The sequence below is a fragment of the Lontra canadensis genome, unplaced genomic scaffold, assembly GCF_010015895.1.
Source record: "Lontra canadensis isolate GAN:19392208 unplaced genomic scaffold, GSC_riverotter_1.0 scaffold24, whole genome shotgun sequence".
Lineage (NCBI taxonomy): Eukaryota > Metazoa > Chordata > Mammalia > Carnivora > Mustelidae > Lontra > Lontra canadensis.
The window spans coordinates 11,303,585-11,328,001 of NW_022631018.1; the positions used below are offsets into that span (position 1 = coordinate 11,303,585).

The 24,417-nt window shown below is 41.8% G+C and overlaps 1 protein-coding gene across 1 annotated transcript; it reads left to right on the forward strand.

The window, feature by feature from the left end:
* The first annotated feature begins 1,332 nt into the window (after positions 1 to 1,332).
* Positions 1,333 to 9,034, forward strand: SLC30A1 (solute carrier family 30 member 1). Its single transcript, XM_032862814.1, has 2 exons — positions 1,333 to 2,557; positions 4,201 to 9,034. The coding sequence occupies exons 1-2, from the start codon at positions 1,942 to 1,944 to the stop codon at positions 5,100 to 5,102; spliced, it is 1,518 nt and encodes a 505-aa protein (XP_032718705.1). The 5' UTR covers positions 1,333 to 1,941; the 3' UTR covers positions 5,103 to 9,034.
* Positions 9,035 to 24,417: the final 15,383 nt, after the last annotated feature.

Sequence of the window (24,417 nt, forward strand, 5' to 3'; positions counted from 1 at the left end):
CCCAGGTTGCTCCTGCTTGACGTCTGCACCCTAAATTGTCTTTAGATAATCAGTGACAGAAATATCTGATGTTACACAAGGTCTCCTAGGGATGGTGGTGAGAGGGTTGGTCTGCGGTCTGCTTTACTGAAACATTTTCAGAGATTCAGTTCAGGCCCCATGCAGCACCGCTTGCCCAGGCTGTTGTCCCCTTTTCAACAGGAGGACACACCTGGGAGCCCCACACCCACCGGCTCCCCCTCTCGCCACCACTCCCCCCCTCACCCCCCCAGTCCCCCCGCCAAGCCCACCACAGGCTGCCATTGACCACACAGCGGTCTGGGTCTCTGGTCTCTTCTATTGGGTCTCTGGTGTCTTCTATTGATGCCGATGCCGGCCAGTGGAAGCTGCCAGAGAGAGGGTCTCAGGCCCCTTGCCAGGGCAGGGCGGTCCGGCGTGGGGGCGGGGAGCTTTGGCTTTGCGGAGAAATAATTCAAGAGCAAGCCATTTAGGGAAAGGGACAGGGTGTATCTAGAAGAAAGGGGCTACATCATAGACAAAATAGCGGCCTTTCCTCCCAGGTGAGGAAGAAGACCCCCTTTGCCTCTAACGGTTTTGTAAGTTTTGTTTGTTTGTTTTTTTAAATGTCTGACGTATAGGAATGGGCTTACTGCTTGACTTATCACTTACACTGAGCGGTGTTTTTCTGTTGTCTTAGGGTTGTGGAATTACCCACAGGGAGCAATTTTAAGAATGTCCAGCCTCTATGACTCTTACTGCCAGAGGGAGTCGGGTCTTGTGGTCTTCCATGAGTGGGATCTTGTGACTCTTTTTATGACCTGCTGACTTTTAGGTTAAGGGTCAGCCTAAATACCAAAATGGCTTTACTTTGGTCAACTTGTCTCCCGAGCCTCCCTTCACCACGTGGACTCAGCTCGGAGGATCAAAGTCTGTTTGCTGCCTGGCCCCCGTAGGTGTGCCGGCCGCCGCGAGGACCGCAGGGCCTGAGCAGCAGCGCCGCCACTCCGGGGGACCCCGCCTGCTCCTCCCCCTCCTGCTGCACGCGGCCCGCGCCCCCTACCCTCCCCCACGACGCCCGCCGCTGCACCCGGCCGCGGCCCCCGGCCCACGCCCGGCTCCTGAAGGGAAAAGCCCCGCCCCCATCTGTTGGCGCCTCGACAACGCCCCCTCCCGCCCCGCCGAGCCTCCATCCAATAGCGAGCGCGGATGGGCGGGGTGCGGAGGCTGTCGTGAGGGGGTTCTGGCCAATGGGAAAGCGAGCCGGGCCTGGTGGGCGGGGCACCGAGGCCTTGTCACGCTCGGGTCCGTGTGAAAACGGGGGTTCCGAGTGCAAAGCAAAGTTTTTTTGTAAACCGTCTGCAAAGGCGGGGGGGCGAAGAAGGCGCCGGAGACCGGGCCGAGTGCAGCTGCCGTGGCCGCCGCCTTTTTAGCTCTTCAGGCGGCGGCTTCCCGGTTCGAGCCATAGCGGAGGAGACCAGCGAGGGGAAGACTTGCGTGGAGAGCCCTGCAGATGCTCGGAGCCTTCGTAGCGCGGAGCTGCCCGTCGCCCGCCCCCGCCGCTCGCCTGCTCCTGCTCCGGCTCTTCGTCCCCGGGCTCCGGGAGCCCCGGTTCCCCGCCGCCGCAGCCGCCGCCTCGGCCTCTGCTGCCCCGCTGGGGGTGTGGGGACTGCTGGGGTTGAGCCGGGCCTCCGCGCCGGCTCCGAGCACGGACGCCTGAGGAGCTACGCGCCGCCGGCCCGCCGGGGACGCCCTCAGGCGCGGGGGCTCCGGGGCTTGACCCCGGGCTCGTCCCCGTCCGGTCGCGGAGGCCACTCAGCGGTTTCCTGAGCGGCCCGGTCGGGCGGCGAGAGCCCCGCGCCGTCCTCCCGCCTCCGCCGGCGAGTCGCCGCCACCGCCAGTGTAGCCGCCGGGCCGCGCTCGGCGGGCCCGTGAGCCGCAGCCATGGGGTGCTGGGGTCGGAACCGGGGCCGGCTGTTGTGCATGCTGATGCTGACCTTCATGTTCATGGTGCTGGAGGTGGTGGTGAGCCGGGTGACCTCGTCGCTGGCGATGCTCTCCGACTCCTTTCACATGCTGTCGGACGTGCTGGCGCTGGTGGTGGCGCTGGTGGCTGAGCGCTTCGCCCGGCGGACCCACGCCACCCAGAAGAACACGTTCGGCTGGATCCGAGCCGAAGTGATGGGGGCTCTGGTGAACGCCATCTTCCTGACCGGCCTCTGCTTCGCCATCCTGCTGGAGGCCATCGAGCGCTTCATCGAGCCGCACGAGATGCAGCAGCCGCTGGTGGTCCTCGGGGTCGGCGTGGCCGGGCTGCTGGTTAACGTGATGGGGCTCTGCCTCTTCCACCATCACAGTGGCTTCGGCAACGACTCCGGCCACGGCCACTCGCACGGGGGTCACGGCCACGGCCACGCCAAGGGGGTCCGCAGCAAGAGCAACCGCGCCGGGGAAAGCGACGGCAACGTGACCGCGGGCGACCAGAGGCCCGACCAGGAGGAGACCAACACCCTGGTGTCCAATAGCAGCAACTCCAACGGGCTGAAACTGGACCGGCCAGGTGAGGAGAGAGTGGCCACCTCAGGTGGTTGGGTCAGGGGGAGCCCGGACCCTCGCCTGGCCCTGGGCGGGATGGCCCGCACGCCCCCTGGTGCCCGCGCTGCCGCCGCCGCCTCTAGCCCTCCGGGTCCCGCACCCGCAGGGCACACGAGGAAACAGGACCCCTTTGGGCCGGGGCGCGCGGCTGGGGGTGGCGGTGGGGACTGTGTGGTTTTGACCGTGGGGAAAGGGTCGGGAGGTGACCGTCAGCCCGCTGCGATGCAGGCTGCACTTGGACGCCCAGACTAGCCGTCCTTTTCGAGAGACCGATTTTGGTTTTCACGGAATCAAAAGTGCTTCCTAAATAAATTTCTCGCCCCCCACCCCTTGGGAAACGGAGAGGATCCCCAATTTGTCCTTAGTGGTTGGCCATTTGAAAATTTGCCCTGCCCAAGCGGTTCTTGTGCCCTTTAAACAAGTTTCTCAGTATTCTATTCAGAGCCAGCTAGCCATGGACTTTCCTGGGCTCAAAACACTGGTTAAAGGTTTCTTTCCAGAACGGCGATGTATATTTCAGTTAATTATCTAAAGTTTGAGCTTAATCCTGCAAATCCTTCATTTAAGACCAGTTTGGTCATGTTTAACATTTCACTTAGGACTTTCCAAAATCATACCAAAATAAAAGTGATGGTAACTTACTCATCTCTTTTACTGGTTGCTTTCATTCTAAATATAATTGCTCTTCAAGGCAGTTCGGAATATGTTGGAAGACAAGAGCTGGGAGAAGGAATCCACCAAAGCCCAACTACCCAGGCTCTAATGACGTTAACAGTTTGGTGTATTTCCTTCTAATTTTTTTCATTTACATTTATTTGCTTAGTGGTATGATTCTATGTAGACAGCTTGTTCTTTTTTGAAGATGCAGGATATCATGTTAATGAAATTGAACTTGTATATTGAAAAGGTTTAATAAAAATTGAATATCCCCTCACTTCACTCTGCAAGGTGTTATTCCAAAGAAAATTAAGCTCCTCTCATGTGTATATGGTAATTCCTTTTAAGAGATAGGTACATTTGGTTTAAGAGCCTGCAGGGTAGATGGAGCTTTATTTCACCGTTTCCTGAAGTTTATCTTCGTTGATGGGTTTATATCACTGATTTGTCAGTTCCTAAACCGGCTCCACCAAGAGACTCTGGTTTATATTCATGACAAAAAAGTTTGAGTTAGCCACAACACACCTTCATGACAAAGAGCGACTAGAGCTCTGTCAAATCAGGCAGTTGTGGTAGACTTCTCCATAATTGGCATTTAGTTTATGGGAGATAGCATTCAATTTTATGTGTTCTTGTGTTTTTGTATATGCCAAAAAGCATAGGGGAATGTTCTCAGGACCCCCCACAGAAAAGATGAACTTTTTTTGGAGGTGGGGAGGTAAAAGGGTGGTTCAGTTAGGGAATTCGTATCTTCCTAATGACTTATTTAGCCCTGGCTGCTATGCCCTGGCTTGTCACCAGTATGTCATTTTATACTAAACTGCCCTGGGCACATTTTTAAATTATGTTCCATGAAAATTTTCATCTCTTTCACTAAAATGGAATTAGATGAAGGTGTTTGTATAAACACTTTAGATGTATCTGCTACAGCATTTTTTTCTTTCTTCGTAGATCCAGAAAAGTCCGGAAATGATGCGGTGGAAGTACAAGTGAATGGGAATCTTATCAGAGAACCTGACCAGGTGGAACTGGAAGATGATGATAAGGCTGCACAGCTTAACATGCGTGGAGTTTTTCTGCATGTCTTTGGAGATGCTTTGGGTTCAGTGATTGTAGTAGTAAATGCCTTGGTCTTTTACTTTTCTTGGAAGGGTTGTCCTGAAGGGGAGTTTTGTGTGAATCCATGTGCCCCTGACCCCTGCAAAGCATTTGTAGAAGTGCTTAATAGTACTCACACAGCAGTTCATGAGGCCGGTCCTTGCTGGGTGCTATATTTAGATCCAACTCTTTGCATTGTAATGGTTTGTATACTCCTTTACACAACTTACCCATTGCTTAAGGAATCTGCTCTCATTCTTCTGCAAACTGTTCCCAAACAAATTGATATAAAAAATTTGATAAAAGAACTTCGAGATGTTGAAGGAGTTGAGGAAGTTCACGAATTACATGTTTGGCAACTTGCTGGAAGCAGAATCATTGCCACTGCCCACATAAAATGTGAAGACCCGACATCATACATGCAGGTGGCCAAAATCATTAAAGACGTTTTTCATAATCACGGAATTCACGCTACCACCATTCAGCCTGAATTTGCTAGTGTAGGCTCTAAATCAAGTGTAGTCCCATGTGAACTTGCCTGCAGAACTCAGTGTGCTTTGAAGCAATGTTGTGGGACACGGCCACAAGCCCCTTCTGGAAAGGAAGCAGAAAAGGCCCCGACAGTTAGCATTTCTTGTCTAGAACTTAGTGACAATCTAGAGAAGAAGCCCAGAAGGACTAAAGTTGAAAGCATCCCAGCTGTTGTGATAGAGATTAAAAAAATGCCAAACAAACAACCTGAATCATCTTTATGAGTCTTGAGAAAGATGTGATACTTGACTTTTGCTTTAAACTGCAAGAGGAAAAAGACTCCATTGAAATTCTAAGTTTGCCAAGTAGTGTAATTGAAGTCCTTGTCTGGTCACACAGTTTAATTCTATTTTTGTAAGAACATAATGGGACTGCTTAACAGAGTTCTATATTACAACTTTGTGATTATTAGTGCAGAGTACAGCCATGCTGTAACAATTTTGGAAAGCCAGTTTTAACACTATGTTACATTTTTGTTTAAAGTAAGTATAAACCTTATATAACATAATGACATTTGATTTCCAGTTTTTCCATGGTAAAAAATTAATTAGGGGGATAAATAAATTAAAATTGTTACTGGAATTTCTCTGCTTTTCTTTTCCCCCAGTGTTACACTTTGTTTTTTAGAATTATAATCACTAACCTTGAAAAATCATCAACAGGTTTGTTTCCTTTGACGTTTTAGGTAATACTTACTTGCCCTCTGAAATCATTACAGAGCATAATGGCAGCATGTTTTTTTTTTAAGAATGACTCGTGGATATTATTAGGAAAAATTCCCCTATTTTCTTCACACGGGGTATTTGTAATACTAAAGATCAGTTACCATCCTGGATTCTATATTGCTGAGAGTATTATTCTAATAAACAGTTGAGATAATTAACAAGTTGAACCATGGTTTATATATAATAGGGCATATGGAGAGTAAGAACAGGGAAGGAGGTTTACCAAATTAAATATTTACATTGTTGTAAGTTAATATTCAGACATTTTTAAATTATCAGGAGGATTTTAACTCGTGTTTTCTTTTACCAAAGTTAGTCTAAAATGTGGACATGTTCACCAGCATTACTTCCTTTGAAAGATTGGCATTAGGAGCATTGAGCTGAAAGTTTACTTACAAAATATATACAGTAGATATTTTTAAGGACATTAAAGCTAATCTGATAGTTACATGTTAAATGCAAGCTTACTCATGTAATCTTTCAAATTGTAGATATTTAAACAAAACTTAGAAGAGTCATTTCATGGTGACAGATCATAAATGGATTCAAATGGAGCTTTTTTCAAGGACAACTAGCGGTTCCCGTGCTTTGCCTGGAGCCACTGACTTAGGAGAAAAAGGAAATCTAATGGTTAATGCAGTTTGGATAATAAATTCTTCAAAAAGTTAAGGCAAAATTGATAATTAAGATTCTGTAGGTCATCCTCTCTTGACATTGCTCAGATCTTGCAATAGTGGCTTATTTTGTAAGATGCCACAGCATCTACACAGGAAATTGTTCTTGGCTATTTCGTTGTTGTATGGGTTTCGAATCCATACGCAAATAGTATTTAAGGATATTTAAGTTATATTTTTCTTGACAGAGAGGGGTTATGCTTTGTGAAGAAACTAGATTTTTGTCCTCATAAGGATGAATATTAATATCAGTTATCATGTATAGCTCTATTTTTCTAGAAATAAGATATCCTGACTACTTCGGTAACTTTTATAGCTGACTACTTTGGGGATGGCTATCTTTTGGGATTTGAAATAATTCATTGTTTAATGGGTCTTAAGATGAAAGCGTTGGTTGGCATTGGACAGTTAACTTTTTAAAGGGGTCTTTTGTGGTAGATGGTGTGTTTTTTCCTAGTGTAAGCCTATTGCTGGCAATGGGCCTATTTAAGAACAGCTGATTTTTCCAATGAGAATGAGGTAATTTTAGGAACACAGTTTGTAAGTTCACATTTGCTATAATGGGCCAAAACCATAACCTGCCAATTTGCAATACATCTTGATCTTTTAATACTCTTACCTGATAATTGTGTAATTCAATTCCTAAGCTGGAAGTTACTTTGAATTTTGCAAAAAAATTTTTTTAAACATGAAATTCGGGAATCTCACATGGGTAAAAGAAAGCTTCAAACTGTACTGTATCACATACATTCCTGATTCAACACTTAAAAACTACAAACCATTTTATTAAGATCTTAAAACAGTTTACGTTATAGGAACATTTTGGTAATGACACATAAAATAGGATAACTGGTAAAATACATCCAGTGGGGTTTTCTTTACAAATGCTTTATTGGGTCTTAAAGGTTGTATAATGTATAAGACATCAGCTAAATGAGGGTTTGTATTTTTTTTAGATGGTGTATAATAAGCATGGGACAAGGGCTTTTTTTTTTTTTTCCTTTTTTTCCCAGAAGTGCTTTGAAGGTAACAACCTTTAGATTTCAGTTGTTTCACTTTCATAATTCTTGAATCACTTACACGTAACCAAGTGGTACCATAGAATTCTTTTTTCAAAGGACTTTGTCATAATAGCAAAATCTGTGGGCACTGACTCACCTTTTGAGTTTTAGCAGAGAATTATTTATTTCTTTACAATGCACTTTCTAACCCATTTTTAGCATTATCTTTTAAAAAATGCTTTTATATTTAAATATTGTGGGATTTAAGTGTCTTTTCCAAAATAGCTTATTCCTTCCTGGAAGAAAATGAGGGAAAATACCCTGAATTCTTAGGAGACTTAAACCCGATATTTAAATACGCTGTTTTATAGCAAAAATGCATCAATTTTAGGAGGTGCATCTCTCCTGCTGGCTCTTTTATATTTGAGCAAGATCAGTGTATTTAGTAGAATATGTGTTTAGAAACTTGTTGTTGTCTCAGTTTAGTGAAAAGGAGGTGCTGCATGTGCCTGAAATCAAACCAACTCCAATTTTTCCAAGCCAAATGCCGCCTTAGTGAGGAGAGATTTCCTTCTCCTTTGTCACCTTTCAGCTTCCGCGATTGTTTAATAAGGGTTTTTTGAAGGGCATCTGTGTTGTAAAAGTACGGACTAGAAGCTTAAAAAAGTCCAAAAGGGCAAAAACTTAGGTGTATGAATTTTAGCATTTTAGAAAACAATATTTGAATAACTAAGGTATGTAATTTGAATAGGAAACATTTCCATCAAGAGCACCTTGGAAAAATCTCAGTAGGTAGGAGACTGTTAACATGTTTGTATCCTGTTAACATGCTCAGTTAATTTTGAAGTTTTGGAAAGTTTTGAGGGAAAGGGCCTATGGAACCTAATGTGAAGTATTTAGTAGGCTAACTGGTATTAAGTTGAAGATTCTTTTGTTGTTTATAAGCAGATACCATTTGAATGATATGTCATTTACCTGCTGTCTTAAGATGTTCACACATATACAAATATGGAGAATAATTCTACAATATAGAAATATTTATTTTAATGGAGTTTCAGTTAAGGCATAAAACAGTGTTAAAACTCTTGGGAAGGTGGAGGGGTTTTGTTGTTTTTTATATGGAAAGCTGTCAAATACAGTGTTTGGCCATCTGAAATGGGAATTGTAATAGCACTATTTTGATGTAGCTCTACCGATACTATGTGGCAATGCTATTTTATTTTACCAACAAGCTCTGGAACATTTAGCAGTCATTTTCACTGGCACAAGAGCCTTTTGTATGTCATTCAGTTTAAACTTTTAAACCAAAAATTTTGTGGTCCAGCGTCTTTGGCAAAAAGATGCTGAAGGGAATGTAACATACAATTACTATGTGGCTATATAGAAAAAAACACATTGCCATGTTATGGTCCTGCCTTGAAACAGCACAATGAAGTGTATCAATGTATTGTGTGATTCTTTATGAAACTTCCATGTTGTGTTGTTTTATGTCGACCATAGCCTGTCCTTTGGGCCAGATGTGGCACAGTTAAATGCAATTATCATCTCATTCAATGCAGATGCATATAAAATGTCCTTTAGTGCTGCAACATTTTACCTAACTTTTTGTATGTTTTATGACCGTGCGTTGTTTTCCAAAGCTGTTCCTACCTCACCATGAGGCTTTATGGATTGTTATGTATTATAAATGTTCTTTATGAGACAGACTACTGTGTTTCTTCTCATTTATTAAAAGTTAAGTAGAAAAATAAACTAATTTTAATATCTACTTCATTGTTTTGTGCATGTGGCCTCCCCTCCTACACCACATTGGCTTATGCAGATTTCAGGGGTTTAAAGGGAAATCGCAGCTGAGGTGTTGCTGGGCATGCAGGATGACCAGGCTACAGGGTAGTATTGAGGAAGAAAAAAAATGGGCAAAAATTGCAAAAGAAATAGAAAGGGTAACACAGCAAAGACTCACTAACATAAAGTATTCAATCGCTGTATAGTTTTTTTGTTAACAAACATTAAGCATTTACATTATGTAATTACAGATTAACCTGCTGCTTTTGCTATTTGCTATTTGTAAGCATAGTTACTAACAAGGATTATTCAATATTTGACAATTTCCTTAACTTGTGCTTCTGGCTGGGAGATAAGCAGAGAAAAATCGCAGAAGAAAATCATTTGGCAAAAAATGGCAAGAGATAATAGAACTGATACAGTGATACTCTGAGGAGGGATGAAAATCTTTGGAAAGGATTCATGTAGGTTAAAACTGAAAGGAGGGATGGGGGCTGAGAGTCAAGGGGGCATAGAATGGAGGATTGAGGATCAAAAGGTAGGACCAAAGAGAAGGTTGTGGGGTGGCTGGGTGGCTTAGGTCATGGTCCTGGGACTGAGACCCACCTTGGGCTCCCTTCTCAGTGGGGATCCTGCTTCTCCCTCTCCCTTTCCCTGCAGCTCCCCTTTGCTCTCTCTCTCTCAAATGAATAAATAAAATCTTCAAAGTAAAAAAAAGGTGGAAGTGCCATGTCAACCGGTTTGAATTTTATTTTGTAGGAATGGAGGAAGTCTTCAGTGTTCGGGTAAATGAGAAAGTGGGAAAGGATACACCATAGATTTGTAGTGGCAAGTAGACAAAGTGAGACAGGAAGACAAATCCATTTACTATGTAGTCAATGCTAAGAGAATGAACTACTCAAATACGCATGCCAACATTCTACATATACCACATTTCAGTTGATTCCAAACATCCTTTTTATATACTTCAACATTTCTGAAGTCAGAATGCATAGAATAGAATCAGTATCTTACAACGGTTGGCCAACTTGTTTTCTTATCTAGATGTGTCTTACTATCAAGGATTCAGAAAATAATTCTCAGGCAATATGGTCTTTGAAGAAGTATTTGCCAACATTCCCTAGAACATAATTTAATGTACTATCTATGGCACATCTGGATGAAAGCTGCTGCTTTTGAATTAGATGAAAATACTCTAAACAGTCAGGGACAGCATTGTTTTTTGGAAGAATTTCATAGACATTTCTGCATCTTCCGAATCGACCATTTCTGCCCCCCACTCTGTAGGCTATATAGACTGTGTGTGTGTGTGTGTGTGTGTGTAATCAAGAAATTCATGGCACTTTGTGGTATTTGCTCATTTACAAACTTGTTTCACTTTGTTGAACAAACTTTGTTGTAGCAAACTTTGTTACAAACTTTTGAGTCACAAACTGTGAGGTCTGAGTGTATTTCCTCAGGATTTAGCACATGGGACGGGCACACTGTAGGACTTCAAAGGTGTTTGAATGAATATTGAGGAATGGTGGGACTGGAAGAAAAAAATACTATTTATAGCTAAAACACACTGAGCACTGAAGATATAATACTCTTCATAGCTATAATATTCTGAGCATTTATAAAAATATACTAAGGGACACACGCTTTCACGGAATTCTTACAAATCGTTAGGCATATTTCATTATTCCCATTTTACAGACCTATTCAGCACCTGATGCAAAGTCATCTAGCTAGTACGTGATAGAGCTGAAATTCTACCCAGGGGTCCACCAAGTAGCTTGCTTTCCCCTCACTTTGAATCATTAACAACCAACTTAAGTAGATTAAAAATGAAGAGTTCTCTAATTTTCATCCAAGCAGAAATAGAAAGGCAAAAGAAATGAGGAAAATAGATTTTAAGGCATTTGCTATTTATTAAAAAAAATAAAAATCATGGTAGTCACCATACGAAGAATCAGAACTTTTCTGAGTTATTAGACTTTCTTACATTATGGTTTAGTGTCATTTTTATTTTAAATTACGTGAGGGACAAGAAAAACAATCTTTGTTAGAATTCAGGGCCTCTCCCTGTTTTAATCTAGCCCCATGGACAAATGTTAATCGCTACAAACTGGTAGTATTTTCTACCTAAGCTACCATATAGCGTTGTCTTGGGTATTCACTGCTTCTGCTGAAACACGAGAACTATAGCTTAAATTTCCTTTAATGCTGGAGACAGCAGGTCTGTGGGGGTATGAGGAGTAGAGGAGATTGAATGAAATCAATGTGGGTGAGACACAGGGAGAGGACCATCTGATTTTCAAATTGGTGCTGTTAGCATTTGCGCGACATAATTTATCCGAGTCCAGGAGCTTCCCATGCACTGAGCTGAGAGACACTGGCCTCCTTCCACACAAATGCCAGTAGTTCCTGCCTCCCACCCCCAACAAGACACCCTAACTGTTTTAAATGTCCCCAGGGGAGGCAGAATGGCCCCATGGGAAACCATAAAAGCTAACCAGTGAGAACTCACTCCTCCAACCTCTCCCACACAATCCAAATGCTACATCTAGGTTCCTCCATTTACATAGGCTGTACCAGAGAGGCTCCCTGTTTTGCTCAAACCTCAGTTTCAGGCACCATGCTTCCCTGCTACAGAGTCACTTAGAAAATAAAGTCTAAAGGTGTGATTTCTAAGACTCCTAACCATCGATAGGACCAGACAGACAGGAGCTCCTCCGATACGTTGAGAAGATTGTTCTGCTCCAGAAAGCAATGCAAATGTGGCCATCCGATTTGGTTGTGGAACCCTCGGCTATCTTTTTTGAAATATACAGTAAAAATGCATTCCTGAAAATATAAAAGGGGTTAAAGCCCGTGCCTTTTGTTAAGGCGCAAATTTGAATATTCAAATAGAAATTGAGAATGATTTACCCTATTTTTTTTTTCCTAATGGTGAAAATGTCTAGGACAATACTGGACAAAACTTATCAGGACTTTTTATAGCCTGAGCCAACAGTGACCTTCAATGACACCTGCCCTGGGCTCTCACGTCAAGAGTCCTCTGGAAGGTGATAGTGATGCGTCCGTTTATTGTTAAAGCCTTTGGGTCTTGAGTTTCCACACATTATTAAAAGTCAACGAGCTGAAAGAAATTAGGAAGCATATCATGGTAGAATATTGATCCCCTAGAGATGGTCACGTCCTAATCCCCAGAAGCTGTGAATCTGTGACCTTGCGTGGCAAAGGGACTTTGCAAGTATATTTAAGTTAGGATTCTTGAGATAGATGGGGAGATCATCTTGGATAATCGGCATGGACCAAATATAATCATAAGAGTCCCGAAAGGAGGAGACAGGAGGGTCAGAGTTAAAAGATAGGATGACAGAAATATGGGAGGCAGGAGTAGTGCTGCGGTTAGAGAAATTGGGGGCTGCCACACTGTTGGCTTTGAAAATGGAGGGAGAGGCCACTAGCCAAGGAACGCAGATGGCCTCCAGTGGCTGGAAAAGGCAAAGAAGCAGATTCTCCCCTAGATCATCTGGAAGGAGCACACCTCTGCTGACACCTGTATCTCTTCCCTAAGACCCATTTTGGATTTAGGACCTCCCGAACTAGAAGGTAAGACATTTGTCTTATTTTAAACCACAACATTTGTGGTAATTTGTTATAGCAATGAAAAATGGATATACACACATGGCTGTGTAACTGTAATGCATACACTAAATTTGTGATTGGTTATTTTGCTCTTGTTGGAGTTAAATTACAGACTAACTTGTAAAGAAAATTCTACAAGAAAAGGGCTAGACACTATGAATGGTGATACAGCTTTTTGTTGTCTGCTTACGCAGTAATTGACATAGGCTGAGTAAGTGAATGGAATGTTGATCTGCAGTGTTAACGTGGAAAGGAGATGCTCCGGTTGACTATGTGACGTGTAATGCAGAGTTTTCTTTAACTATACATGTCATCTGACTTTGTATGTTGAGACACCAAGCTTTAGGGATAAATAATTCCTTAAGGGATTTAGTGGGAGTCCAGACTTGCTTTTGTGTTACCCTGAGAACCAATCTGAGCAAAATGAGAGCCCAGGGGCAGTGAAATAAGCTTGTATGAATTGGATATGTCATCCTGAGGCCACCTGAGGTGACTACACAGTGACATTCACCACAGCAGCCTCCCCTCCCCTGTCTACTCCTTACATTTCCTCCTTTTGTCCCACTTGGAGTCTCCGCTCTGTTCTCTCTGTCCCACTCTTCCTCAGCCCAACCCCTTAATAAGGGACATAGGACCTCGGCAAATTGAATACCCCTTGGAGTTTCAGTTTTCACATCTGTGAGATGGGACAGTGCATCCTTTATGAGGTCCTTGTGAGGATTACATGGGACAAAAACTAAAACGGATCTAGCACATTCCGTGTTCTGGCACTGCGCGAAATGTTTAGCCCATGTGATCCTTACAATCACTCCATGAACTAAATGTATCATTAACTCCACTTATTTTTTTTAAAGATTTATCTGTTTTGGAGAGAGAGAGAGAGAGAGAGAGAGAGAGAACAGGGGAAGGGGCAGAGGGAGAGGGAGAGAGAATCACGAAGCAGACCCACCCCCCACCCCCAGTGTGGAGCGTGACTTGGCGGGGTCGATGCCAGGACCCTGAAACCCTGATGTGACCTGAAATCAAGAGTCAGATGCTTAACTGACTGTGCCACGGGCACCCCAATCTCCATTTTAAAGATGAGGAAACAGGGTGAGAGAATTGAGTGATTTCCATAAACCATGGTGAGTGGGGGAACCAGGACTGAACCCAGCTCTGTCTAGACAAGGTCCGTGCTCTTGGCCGTGAAATCAGCTCCGTGGAGCGTCAGCCCCGCCTCTCATCGCCCAGGCTCTTCCAGTTCAGCAGCAAGCGCAGCCCTGAGCTCTGCAGTCAGACACGCTGGCTTCAGATCCCAGACTCCAGAGCCGTGCGATGTTGGGTAAGGCACTTAGACTTTCTGCCTTCATTTCCTCATCTGCAAAATAAGGATAAGAATAGTATTTCTCTTCGAGGGTGGTTTAAGAGTAAATGAATTAATATAAGTAAGGCACTTTGAACCGTGCTTGCTCCTTGTTAAGTGCTCAGGAAATATTAGCCAGTTATTTTATTCTCTTCCTGTTTCTTGCTTTCTCCCTTTTTTTCCATCCCTCTCTTCCCCAGCTTTTCTCTCCTTTCTCTTCTCTCCCCCTCTGTCTCTGTGTCTGTCTCTATCTCTGTCTCTCTCTCTCCCTAAACCCAATTTGTGACACTTAAAGCCTTGATTAATCCCTTTTTGGCGTTACTCTTGTACCCAGACCAGTTCCCTTCAGGGACACCACATTTCTCTCCGTCTTTCAAAGTCATGGGACATTGTCCTCCTCGGGTGGCTTCTGTAACAAACCCCATCTCAGGAGACAAGAGTGGAGGACAAACAGATGATTACCTACTCGTCTGTTCTAAGACTGCTCTGGGGAAAGGAGGGAAGGAGGGAAAATGATTCAGGCTCAAAACAAGAAAGGCAATTCCAAGGATCGCACAGGCTGTGGAAGGAGCGGGTGTGAGGTTTTCCATGGACTCCGGGTTTGGTGCGGGCCGTCTGCCCTCTCACTGCGGATCCTGGTGGCAGAGCGTGGGCCTAAGAGTTCTGGGCTCTTTCTAGCTGAGATGTGGGGATTATCTGAGAAGTCCTTGTGAAGGCCAGTGCTATGGTACAGAGGAAAGAGTCTATGGTGATTTTCCGCTGCACGGGCCTCACCACCTGCAATTAATTCCAGGGACACATCAAAGGAGGTAATGACATTCACTTCCATTCTCTTCCTCCTCCTCCTCCTCATCGTCCCTCTCCCGCTTCCCATCCCTGCCCACCCCTTTCTTCTTTTTAAATCAATGGGTAATATAATTTTCACTTTTTCGGATCTGTTTGAGAACCTCTGAGTGTGCAAGCAGTGAGCGTGCGGGGTAGGTCTGGGGAGCAAACCCCTGAGTCAGCAGCTCGGGCTCTTGTTACTGACCACCTCGGGTGCTGTGGGCACCTGAGCTGCTTTAGAATTTTCCTCTGCGTTTTCCCGCTCTTCATTGTAACTTAGCGGCAAATCACGTAAGGAACACCTATTTGAAATAGAAGTTAATGAACAGAAAAAAAAACCCACAATGATTTTTGCAGATTTGTTTCAACACCTACTTCCTTAGATCACTCTGTTGTGTTCATTTGGTAACTCTTATTTTATAGAGCATGGAGGGCCTACCCGCCTCCAAAATCCACTGTACCAAAGACACGATAGTGCTGGTTCCATCCCATAAGGTCTTTCATTTATTGGAAGTCAGACTGCTTTTGCCCACAGTGTGGGATTTGTAGAGAAGGGTTTGCAAAGAGCAACCCGAAACTTCTCTTACCTCACCATTTAAAGCACAACACTTGCATTTTGTATGTATTAAAAAAAAAGAATGAAAGAAACAACAAATTTTGTGACGTGTGTAAATTGGGTTTTGAAAGCTTCTTTTGTCTATTTTTGATGACGGAACACGTGGTAATATTTCAACTTGTACTTTAAAACCATGTATGTAAATATGTATTTATATATGTATATTTATATATATATATAAATATGTGTATATTTATATTTATATATATAAATATACATTATATTAAATATACATATTTATATATGTATATATATACATATATGTAAATATATGTCTACAAATATTTTTTGTTAAATAAATAAAAGTCAGTCGAACGATTTATGCCACTTATGAAATGGCAAAAAGTTGAAATGCGAGATCACATTTAAAAGAGACTTAAAGAACAATTTTAGTGATTAATTAAATTTATACATTAATTTAAAGTAAAAATATTGTTTCCTGTAAATAACTTACTCTACGTAAGAGTGACGCAGTTCCAGGGCCCGGTGCTGACTAAGATACTGGCAGTCGTGGGGGTGAGATGATACGGACTTGAACGTGAAAGCCTGTGGCAAGTCACCGGACTGGGAAGGGCAGAGGTGTTGGGTGTCCTGGGTTCTTGGCTGTCCCGGTTCCTTTCCAGGGGCAGGAGCAGGATCTCCGAGACGTCCGTCATGATCAACTCCACTGAAAGCTCAGGCACCAGGGGAAGTTAAGAGACAGCAGAGGCACCTATGGGCCATCAGGGCTCCGCTCTGTATGGACACAGACAGACCCACTGTGCATCTGGTGTGGTGGTTTGCTCATGGGTCCCAGAGACACACGGTTGGGGGTTGGAGTCCTGTGACCTGTCCCTTTCCTCTTTATCACCCTGGCCGCATACTTTGATCTGTTTGGGGATAACAGCAGCATATGCCTTGTGGGATTGTTGTGAGGATTGAAGGACTAATGCATGGATGGTCCTTGGCACAGGGCCTGGTATTAAATAAATGCTCAGGAAATTATTATTGGACCTCACTGCAGTCCTGAGGGCAAATGTTCTTCCTTGACCAACCACAAAATGAGGTTTAGGGAGACTAAATTCTAATCTAGATTATTTTCTTAAAAGCTTTTATTATTTATTTGAGAAGTGTGGGGTGGGGGTTGCTCAGAGGGAGAACGAGAAAGAATCCCAAGCAGACTCCAGGCTCTCTCTGAGCCAGACGGGGCGCTCCAACCCACCACCTGGAGAGAACATGACCTGAAACCGGGAGTCTGGTGCTGAGCCGACGGAACCACCCAGGCACCCCTAGATTAATTATTAAACTATATCAAGTTATTCATCTAGGCTGGGCCTGCATTCCCATCGGGGCCTCCAGAGCTCTTGATTTCCCCCTGAATGCCACACTTAAACTTTGTGGGGATTTTTCTAGGCTTTCCCCATTCTCCTCTGAGGCACAGACTTATTTATTCATTCAACAAACACTGATCGAACGCCTCTCCCGCGGGGGTTGACGGGAGCGCTGTAGCAGTGGTCACAGACAGAAATCCTTGCGCGTAAGAAGTTTACAGTCTAGTAGAGAGACAAGATAAAGAAGTACCATGTATGTTAGATTAGCCAGGAATGGATTCTAAAGAGAAAAAAAAGAAAGCAGAGAAAAGTGCTGGGAGAGTATGGGTGTGTTTGTGTGCCTGTCGGAGGGAAGGTTGTCGTAGATATTTTAGATACAAAAGCCAGAAAACCTGATATTTGAGTAGAGAGCTGAAGGGATTGCAGAAGCCAGCCCCTGGGGTTTCTGAGGAAACCAGCTTTCGGGCCAAGAGACGAGGAGGGTAAAGCCTTGGGGTGGGCACTGGTCAGCTCCTGGAGGCCCGAGGGGGATGTCCCTGGGGAAAGGTCTCCGCTCCTAGAAAGAATTTCTTTATTATTTATTTGATCAGGCTGAGAATCAGCTTTCTTCCCCCAAAGCAGGTTTTTCTAACACTTGGACTTCCCTTTAACAAGCTGCCGCCCCTTGGTTGAGTCACTGAAGCCTGGGGTTGAAGCAACACGGACCACAGCCTTGGCTTGGCGGCGGTCTGATTTGTTGTGTAATAAATGGCAGGGACTTCCTAGATGACTCAGCAGGGTTCTGTGCTGGAAAGTCAACCCTGCGGGTGAGGAGCTCCAGCCCCAGGCCTCCTGGGTCCAAAGGATCCCTGGTAGAGCAAAGGAGGGACTATTTCTCTGAACCTGACCATGACGTCATTTAGCTGCCTGGACTCCTGGAGATTTGAGCAAATGCTTTATCCCTGAGACACAGCTCTTCCAGCTTGATTTTGCCTCTCTGGGGGAAAAAAAAAGAGAGCCTGCTGAATGCGGTGGGAGAGAACATGGACTTTGGAACGGGGGAATTGGTTTAAGTGCTCGCTCTGGCAATTCCCAGTGCTGTAGCCTTGAACAGGTGATTGACCTGAAAAATGTGGCCATTCATACTTAAGTCTTGGGAGACTGAGTGCAAGCGCGGTGATGTAGAAAGTGTGACTAGCACAGTGCTAGTGGTAGAACTTCATTGGAGGGTCCCTCCGATTATTTTTACCCTCTTGAGCATTCCCATGGTAGCAAAACAGCCACCCCACTACTCTGTCCAATTCCTAATCCTTACCCAAATATTGATACAATTGTGGCCCATGTATGTTCAGAAACTCGACTGAGAATGGATGGCACAATCTCCATTTGCAAAGCACATGTGCCTGGGAGGAGCTAGGCTGAGTGTAGGGGTGCAGCCCTGTCAGACAAGCTGGTTAAATTCAGCAAACTTTTGATTCCCTGCCCTCCTCTTTCATCGAAGGGGTGGGTGTCTTTCCCATCTGACCTTAGAATGTGCTTTTCTCCTTGGGCCATCCCTTCAGCTCCTCATTTACAGCTGGATCCTGGTGAATGGAAACCTGTTTTGAATGTAGCAAGAGATCACTATTAAAAAAAAAAACAAAACTACACTGTGTATCTGTGTTGTAACAATGTAGATTCACTATCTCCTAAGGGCTTGGTCTGTAAATTTTGTGTTTGCAGAATCATTTGCTTTTCATTAAATATTTCTGTGGATATTCATGGAGTTACAGATCCAAAGGCTTTCCACTAGAGTTTTATTTTCCCTGTATATTTAGGGTTTGTACAGAGTGGAGGGATGGTCATTAGACTGGGATTTAACTCTTCTTGGGTGAAACCCACACGGGGCAGGGGAAGTCACTGAGTTAATGTTACTCACCAGCAATTAAAGGTCTCCGGAGACAAGAATTTGCACTCTACCTGCCTTCTCCGCTGTCCTAAGGCTCCTCTGGTCGGGGTGGCCAAAGCCATGTACTCAGCTCTGGAGTTTTAAATAAGCTGATTCTTAATTGCGCAATTTATACCCAGATTCATTCTCTTAGTAAACAATTTAAATGAGACTGACAAGGCTCAATGATGTTTCCCTCGATTTTCTAGGAGTTTTTGAAAAAAAAAACAATGGATTTTGAATTTGTGAAAGGTTTTTATTTTCTACTATTCTAATCTTATGGTTTTTGTCCTTTGATCTAATTACCACCCCCCTGCAATCCTCAGTTTGGTATGTGTCATTCAAGATCTTTTCCTATGAGCGTGTGCATGCGTGTGTGTGTGTGTGTGTGTGTGTACTGATATCTATGTGCATATATATAGGTACTCAATTAATATGGGTATCATATCTATATAGGTATGTAAGCCATATTCACATATGTGTGTATGCATATATTATTAACATATAATTAATGTCTTTATTAATTTATGCAGAATTGTTTTCTGAATTGGCTTGCAACTTGCTTCTTTATGCAACAATATGCAGTTCAGAGAGATTTACTCTTTCATTTGCAACTACTGCATAGTTTCCGTAGTGATAAATTTATTTGCTCGGGCTCCTGCTGTTGGGTCTTTAGGGCCGTCCGGGTTTTCACTCCTGGAGACAATTTTGCAATGAATTATCTTTAACCGCATTTCCTTGTGCACGTGCATCTGCCTTTCGAGGAGGCTGATTTTAAGAAGCGTCCTGGGGTACACGCAATTTAAATTTATCAGATACTGCCAAATTGCCCTTCGAAGGGCCAATTTAAATTCCCACCAACAGCGCATGAGAGGACTTGAAAACTTTTCATGTTATTGAACTCAGAGTCTTGTCAAAAGTTTGTGGTACTTCCAATTGGGTTTTGATTTGCATACATCTGAATACCAGTAGAGTGGAGTACCTTTTCATGTCTTTATTGGTCACTGATATTTCTTCTTCAGTGAATTTCATATTCAGATTCTTTCCATAGCTTTCTCTTTTGGGTGGGTTATTTCTTTTACACTAATTCATAAGGGTTTTAAAAATACATTTCTGATATTAATAATTCTTTTCTTCAAGACTATCGCTTATTAAATTTTGTTTACGGTATCTCTTCATACACAAAACATTTATATTTTTGAAGTAGACAAATTAATTACAGTTTCTCTTTAAAGTTTTTGTTTTTTGAATCTAGTTTTAATAAGATGTTGCAAGCCCCATGGTAATGAACATTTGTTATCATATTTTATTTTAATACATATACACATAAATTCACATGATACATATATATATGTAATTCACATGCAATTTATCATCAGATGTGAAAGTTATTTTTTGAAATGGGTAAGTCTCAACTATATATATTATACATATATTTAAATGTATATATAATATATATTTTTATTTTTAATTATTTTAAAACAACTCACAAATATGTTACTCATGATTATTATACACTATTATTCTTTTAAAGCCTTGTCAGTTAGAAATATATATATTGAAGTACTTACATATTCTTAACTCACAAGACTTTTTTTTTAAAGATTTTATTTATTTATTTGAGTGAAAGAGAGGGATCAGGGGGAGAGGCAGAGGGGTAGGAAGAGGGACAAGCAGACTCCATGCTGAGCACACAGCCCCATGTGGGTCTTGATCCCACACCCTGAGATCTTGACCTGAGCTGAAATCAAGAGTCAGACGCCCAACCCACTGAGCCACCCAGGTGCCTAACTCACAAGGTTTTTTTAAAAAAAGAAAAAAGCAAAATCATACCCGACAAATTAGTAAAAATGTCTCAGTATCACCTAATACTGAGTTCAGGTTAAATTTTCCTTGATTGTTTAAAGATACATTTCCATCTTTGTTTGAAGTGAGATCTAAGTGTGGGGGCACCTGGGTGGCTCAGTCAGTTAAGCATCTGCCTTTCACTCAGGTTAGGATTCCAGGGTCCTAGGATCAAGCCCCCACATTGGGCTCCTTGCTCAGCACGGAGTCTGCTTCTCCTTCCCTCTATCTCGTTACAGCGAGCACTCTCTCTCTCTTGCTCCGTCTCTCTCTCTCTCTCTCTCTCTCTCGCTCACTCTCCCAAATAAATAAATAAAACCTTAAAACAATGACAACAACAAATTATTGGGTGGGTATGTTTCTTGATTTTCTTCTAATCTGTAGCAGTTCTGTCTCTCCTCACCATTTTTATTTCTTTATGAATGGTAAGGAGATAATATTTTATTAGTTGATAGTCTTGGTTTCTACATTTTTAATCATTCACATCACAATACAGATTGCTAAATTTTTTGTTTGTGAGTTTGTTTTGTTTTCGAGTTCTTGACCTTTTTTTTTTTAAGACTTAAGTTTTTGTAAGTTTTAGGTTTACAGGAAAATTAAGAGGAATGTCCAGATTCTCCTTCTACTCCCCCTGCTCTAGGCATAGCCTCCTCCAATTATCAACATCTCCCACAAGAGTAGTACATTTGTTACAATCAATGGACCTACATTGAACGGCTATAATGACAGATTTTTCTCCCCCCCCAACATTTATACATTTTATGTATTTATTGTATTGGACAGAACATCCTGGAACATGTCAAAGTATAGAGGTGATACTTAGCCTTTACCCACTTTAATGGGATTGCTTCAGTGCTTTAGGAAAATGTGCTACCTTTGTTATATATTTTGGTTAATGCCCTTTAACAAGTTTTGAAGTGTTGTTGGTTTTCTAGGAGTTTGTTAAAAAAATCATGAGTGGATTTTGAATTTATTAAATGTTATTATTGTTTATTATCTATTGAAGTGACCCATCTGATTTTCTTCTTTAATTTCATTAATATAGTAAATTATACTAATAGATATACTGATAGATTCTCTATGTAAAATTCTCAGTTCAATTCTTTAAAAAAATTTTTTAAATTTAAGTTCAATTAATTAATATATAGTGTATTATTAGTTTCAGAGGTAGAGTTCAGTGATTCATCAGTTGTGTTTAATACCCAGTGCTCATTACATCATGTGCCCTCCTTAATGCCCATCACCCAGTCACACTATCCCCCCAACCCCTCCAGCAACCCTCAGTTTGTTTGCTATGATTAAGAGTCACTTATGGTTTGTCTCCCTCTCTGATTTCATATTCTTTTATTTTTCCCTCCCTTCCACTGTTTCTTTGTTTTGTTTCTTAAATTCCACATATGAGTGAGATCATATAATAATTGTTTTCTCTGATTAACTTATTTTGCTTAGCATAATACCCTCTAGTTCTATCCACATCATTGTAAATGGTAAAACTTCATTTTTTCGATTGCTGAGTAATATTCCATTGTATATATAGACCACATTAGACCACATCTTCTTTATCCACTCATCTGTCGATGGACATTTGGACTCTTCCCATGGTTTGGCTGTTATGAACATTGATGCTATAAACGTGGGGGTGCAAGTGCCCCTTCAGATCACTACATTTGTATCTTTGGGATAAATACCTAGTAGTGCAATTGCTGGGTCATAGGGTAGCTCTAATTTTAACTTCTTGAGGAAACTCCATATTGTTTTCCGGAGTGGCTGCACCAGCTTGGTTTCCCACCAACAGTGTAAGAGTTTTTCCCTTTCTCTGCATCCTCACCAACATCTGTCATTTCCTGACTTGTTAATTTTAGCCATTCTGACTGGTGTGAGGTGATATCTCATTGTGGTTTTGATTTGTATTTCCGTGATGCCAGTAATGTTGAGCACTTTTTCATGTCTGTTGGCCATTTGTGTATCTTCTTTGGAGAAATGTCTGTTCATGTCTTCTGCCCATGTCTTGACTGGATTATTTGTTCTTTGGGTGTTGAGTTTGATAAGTTCTTTATAGATTTTGGATACTAGCCCTTTATCTGATGAGACTTTACAAATATCTTTTCCCAGTCCATAGTTGTCTGTGGTTTTGTGGACTCTTTCCTTTGCTGTGCAAAATCTTTTTATCTTGATGAAGTCCCACTAGTTCACTTTGCCTTTGTTTCCCTGGCCTTTGGAGACGTGTCTAACAAGAAGTTGTTGTGACCGAAGTCACAGAGCTTGCTGCCTGTGTTCTCCTCTAGGATTTTGATGGATTCCTGTCACACATTTAGGTCTTTCATCCATTTTGAGTCTATCTTTGTGTGTGGTGTAAGGAAATAATCCAGTTTCATTCTTCAGCATGTGGCTCTCCAATTTTCCTAACACCATTTGTTGAAGAGACTATCTTTTTTCCATTGGATGTTCTTTCCGGTTTTGTCAAAGATTAGTTGACCATAGAGTTGAGGGTCAATTTCTGGGCTCTCTATTCTGTTCCAATGATTTATGTGTCTGTTTTTGTGCCGATACCATACTGTCTTGATGATTACAGCTTTGTCTTAGTTCAATTCTTACTTAGTCTTTTAATACAATGCTGATTACACTGTTTATTTCCCAACATTTTCTTAAGATTTTTGCATCTATCTCACAGTTATATTGGACTCTAAATTTCTTTTCTTGTGATATCCTTGTTTGGTTTAAGAATTAAAGTTAAGCTATCATCTTCAAATGAGTTGAGTGGTTTCCCACCATTTTTTCCATGCTGTGGAAGAGGTTATGTAAGCTAGGAACTATTCATTTCTTGGAGGTCTGGTAGAATTGTCCCTAATAATTCTTAAATATACTTTGTATCTATAATCATATGTCTTTCATTTTTCTTAATGTTTACTTCACCTTTCCTTTTTCTCTTTTGTTATATTTACCAAAGGAATATCTATTACATTGTGCTCATTTAGTTTTAGACACAAATACAAATTTGTTTTTAAATGATTAATGTTTTGTTTCAATCTTTTTTATTCCTTTATTCTATTTCAATTGGATTTACTTTGTTTCTCTTCTATTAGTTTAGTTTTTTAAACTTTAACTCATTTGTTTTTGAACTATACAACTATTTAATGGGTATTTAAGATTATAAGTGTTCTGACTACTGATCTGGCTGGATCCTTGCAGATTTCAATATGTAGTACTCTTATTCTGGATCATTTTCACATAATATGTCATCACCATTTTGACTTCCTGTTTAATCCAAAGGTAAGTAGAATTTGGGGAGCTATTTTTTTTTTTTTATGGTTTCTAAATTAGTGAACAAGGCTATACAAAGTCAACATTTTAGAATTTGCTGAAATTTCTTTTGTGGTCAATAAGTGATCAATTTTTTGCAAATTTCATGTGTATTCCATTTGTCTGTTAGGAACAATTTGTTGATTTGTGTTATTAAAACCCTCCCTATAGCCATAATTATTTTTTGTCTGCTTGATTAGTCATTTTCTGAGAGAGATGTGTAAAACTCTCCCACTGTTGCTATATACTTATCAATTTATACTTGTGACTCTATCAGGATTTACTTTATGTATTTTAATTTTGTGTTTAAGCATCTCAATAATCATTGCTATTGTATCTTCTTGAGAGATTGCACCTTTTATTAATATAAAATATTTCTTATCACTTTTAATGCTTTTTGCCTTGAATTCTGTGTAATCTGACACTTATGTTGTTAGAGCTCCTTTCGCTTTCTTTCCATTTGCTTCATATATCTTGTTTCATTTCTTTATTTTTCATTTTCCTGTGTCCTTTTTTTGAAGTTCGTCTCTAATTTAAAGTCTGTGGCTGGATACTTTCTAAAAATACAATTCTA

Bases quoted from the DNA above. Each gene is read 5' to 3' on its own strand.
- SLC30A1 (XM_032862814.1), top strand. From the start codon at position 1,942: ATGGGGTGCTGGGGTCGGAACCGGGGCCGGCTGTTGTGCATGCTGATG. The intron at 2,558-4,200 runs GTGAGGAGAGAG...CTTTCTTCGTAG, and splicing joins GCTGAAACTGGACCGGCCAG to ATCCAGAAAAGTCCGGAAAT.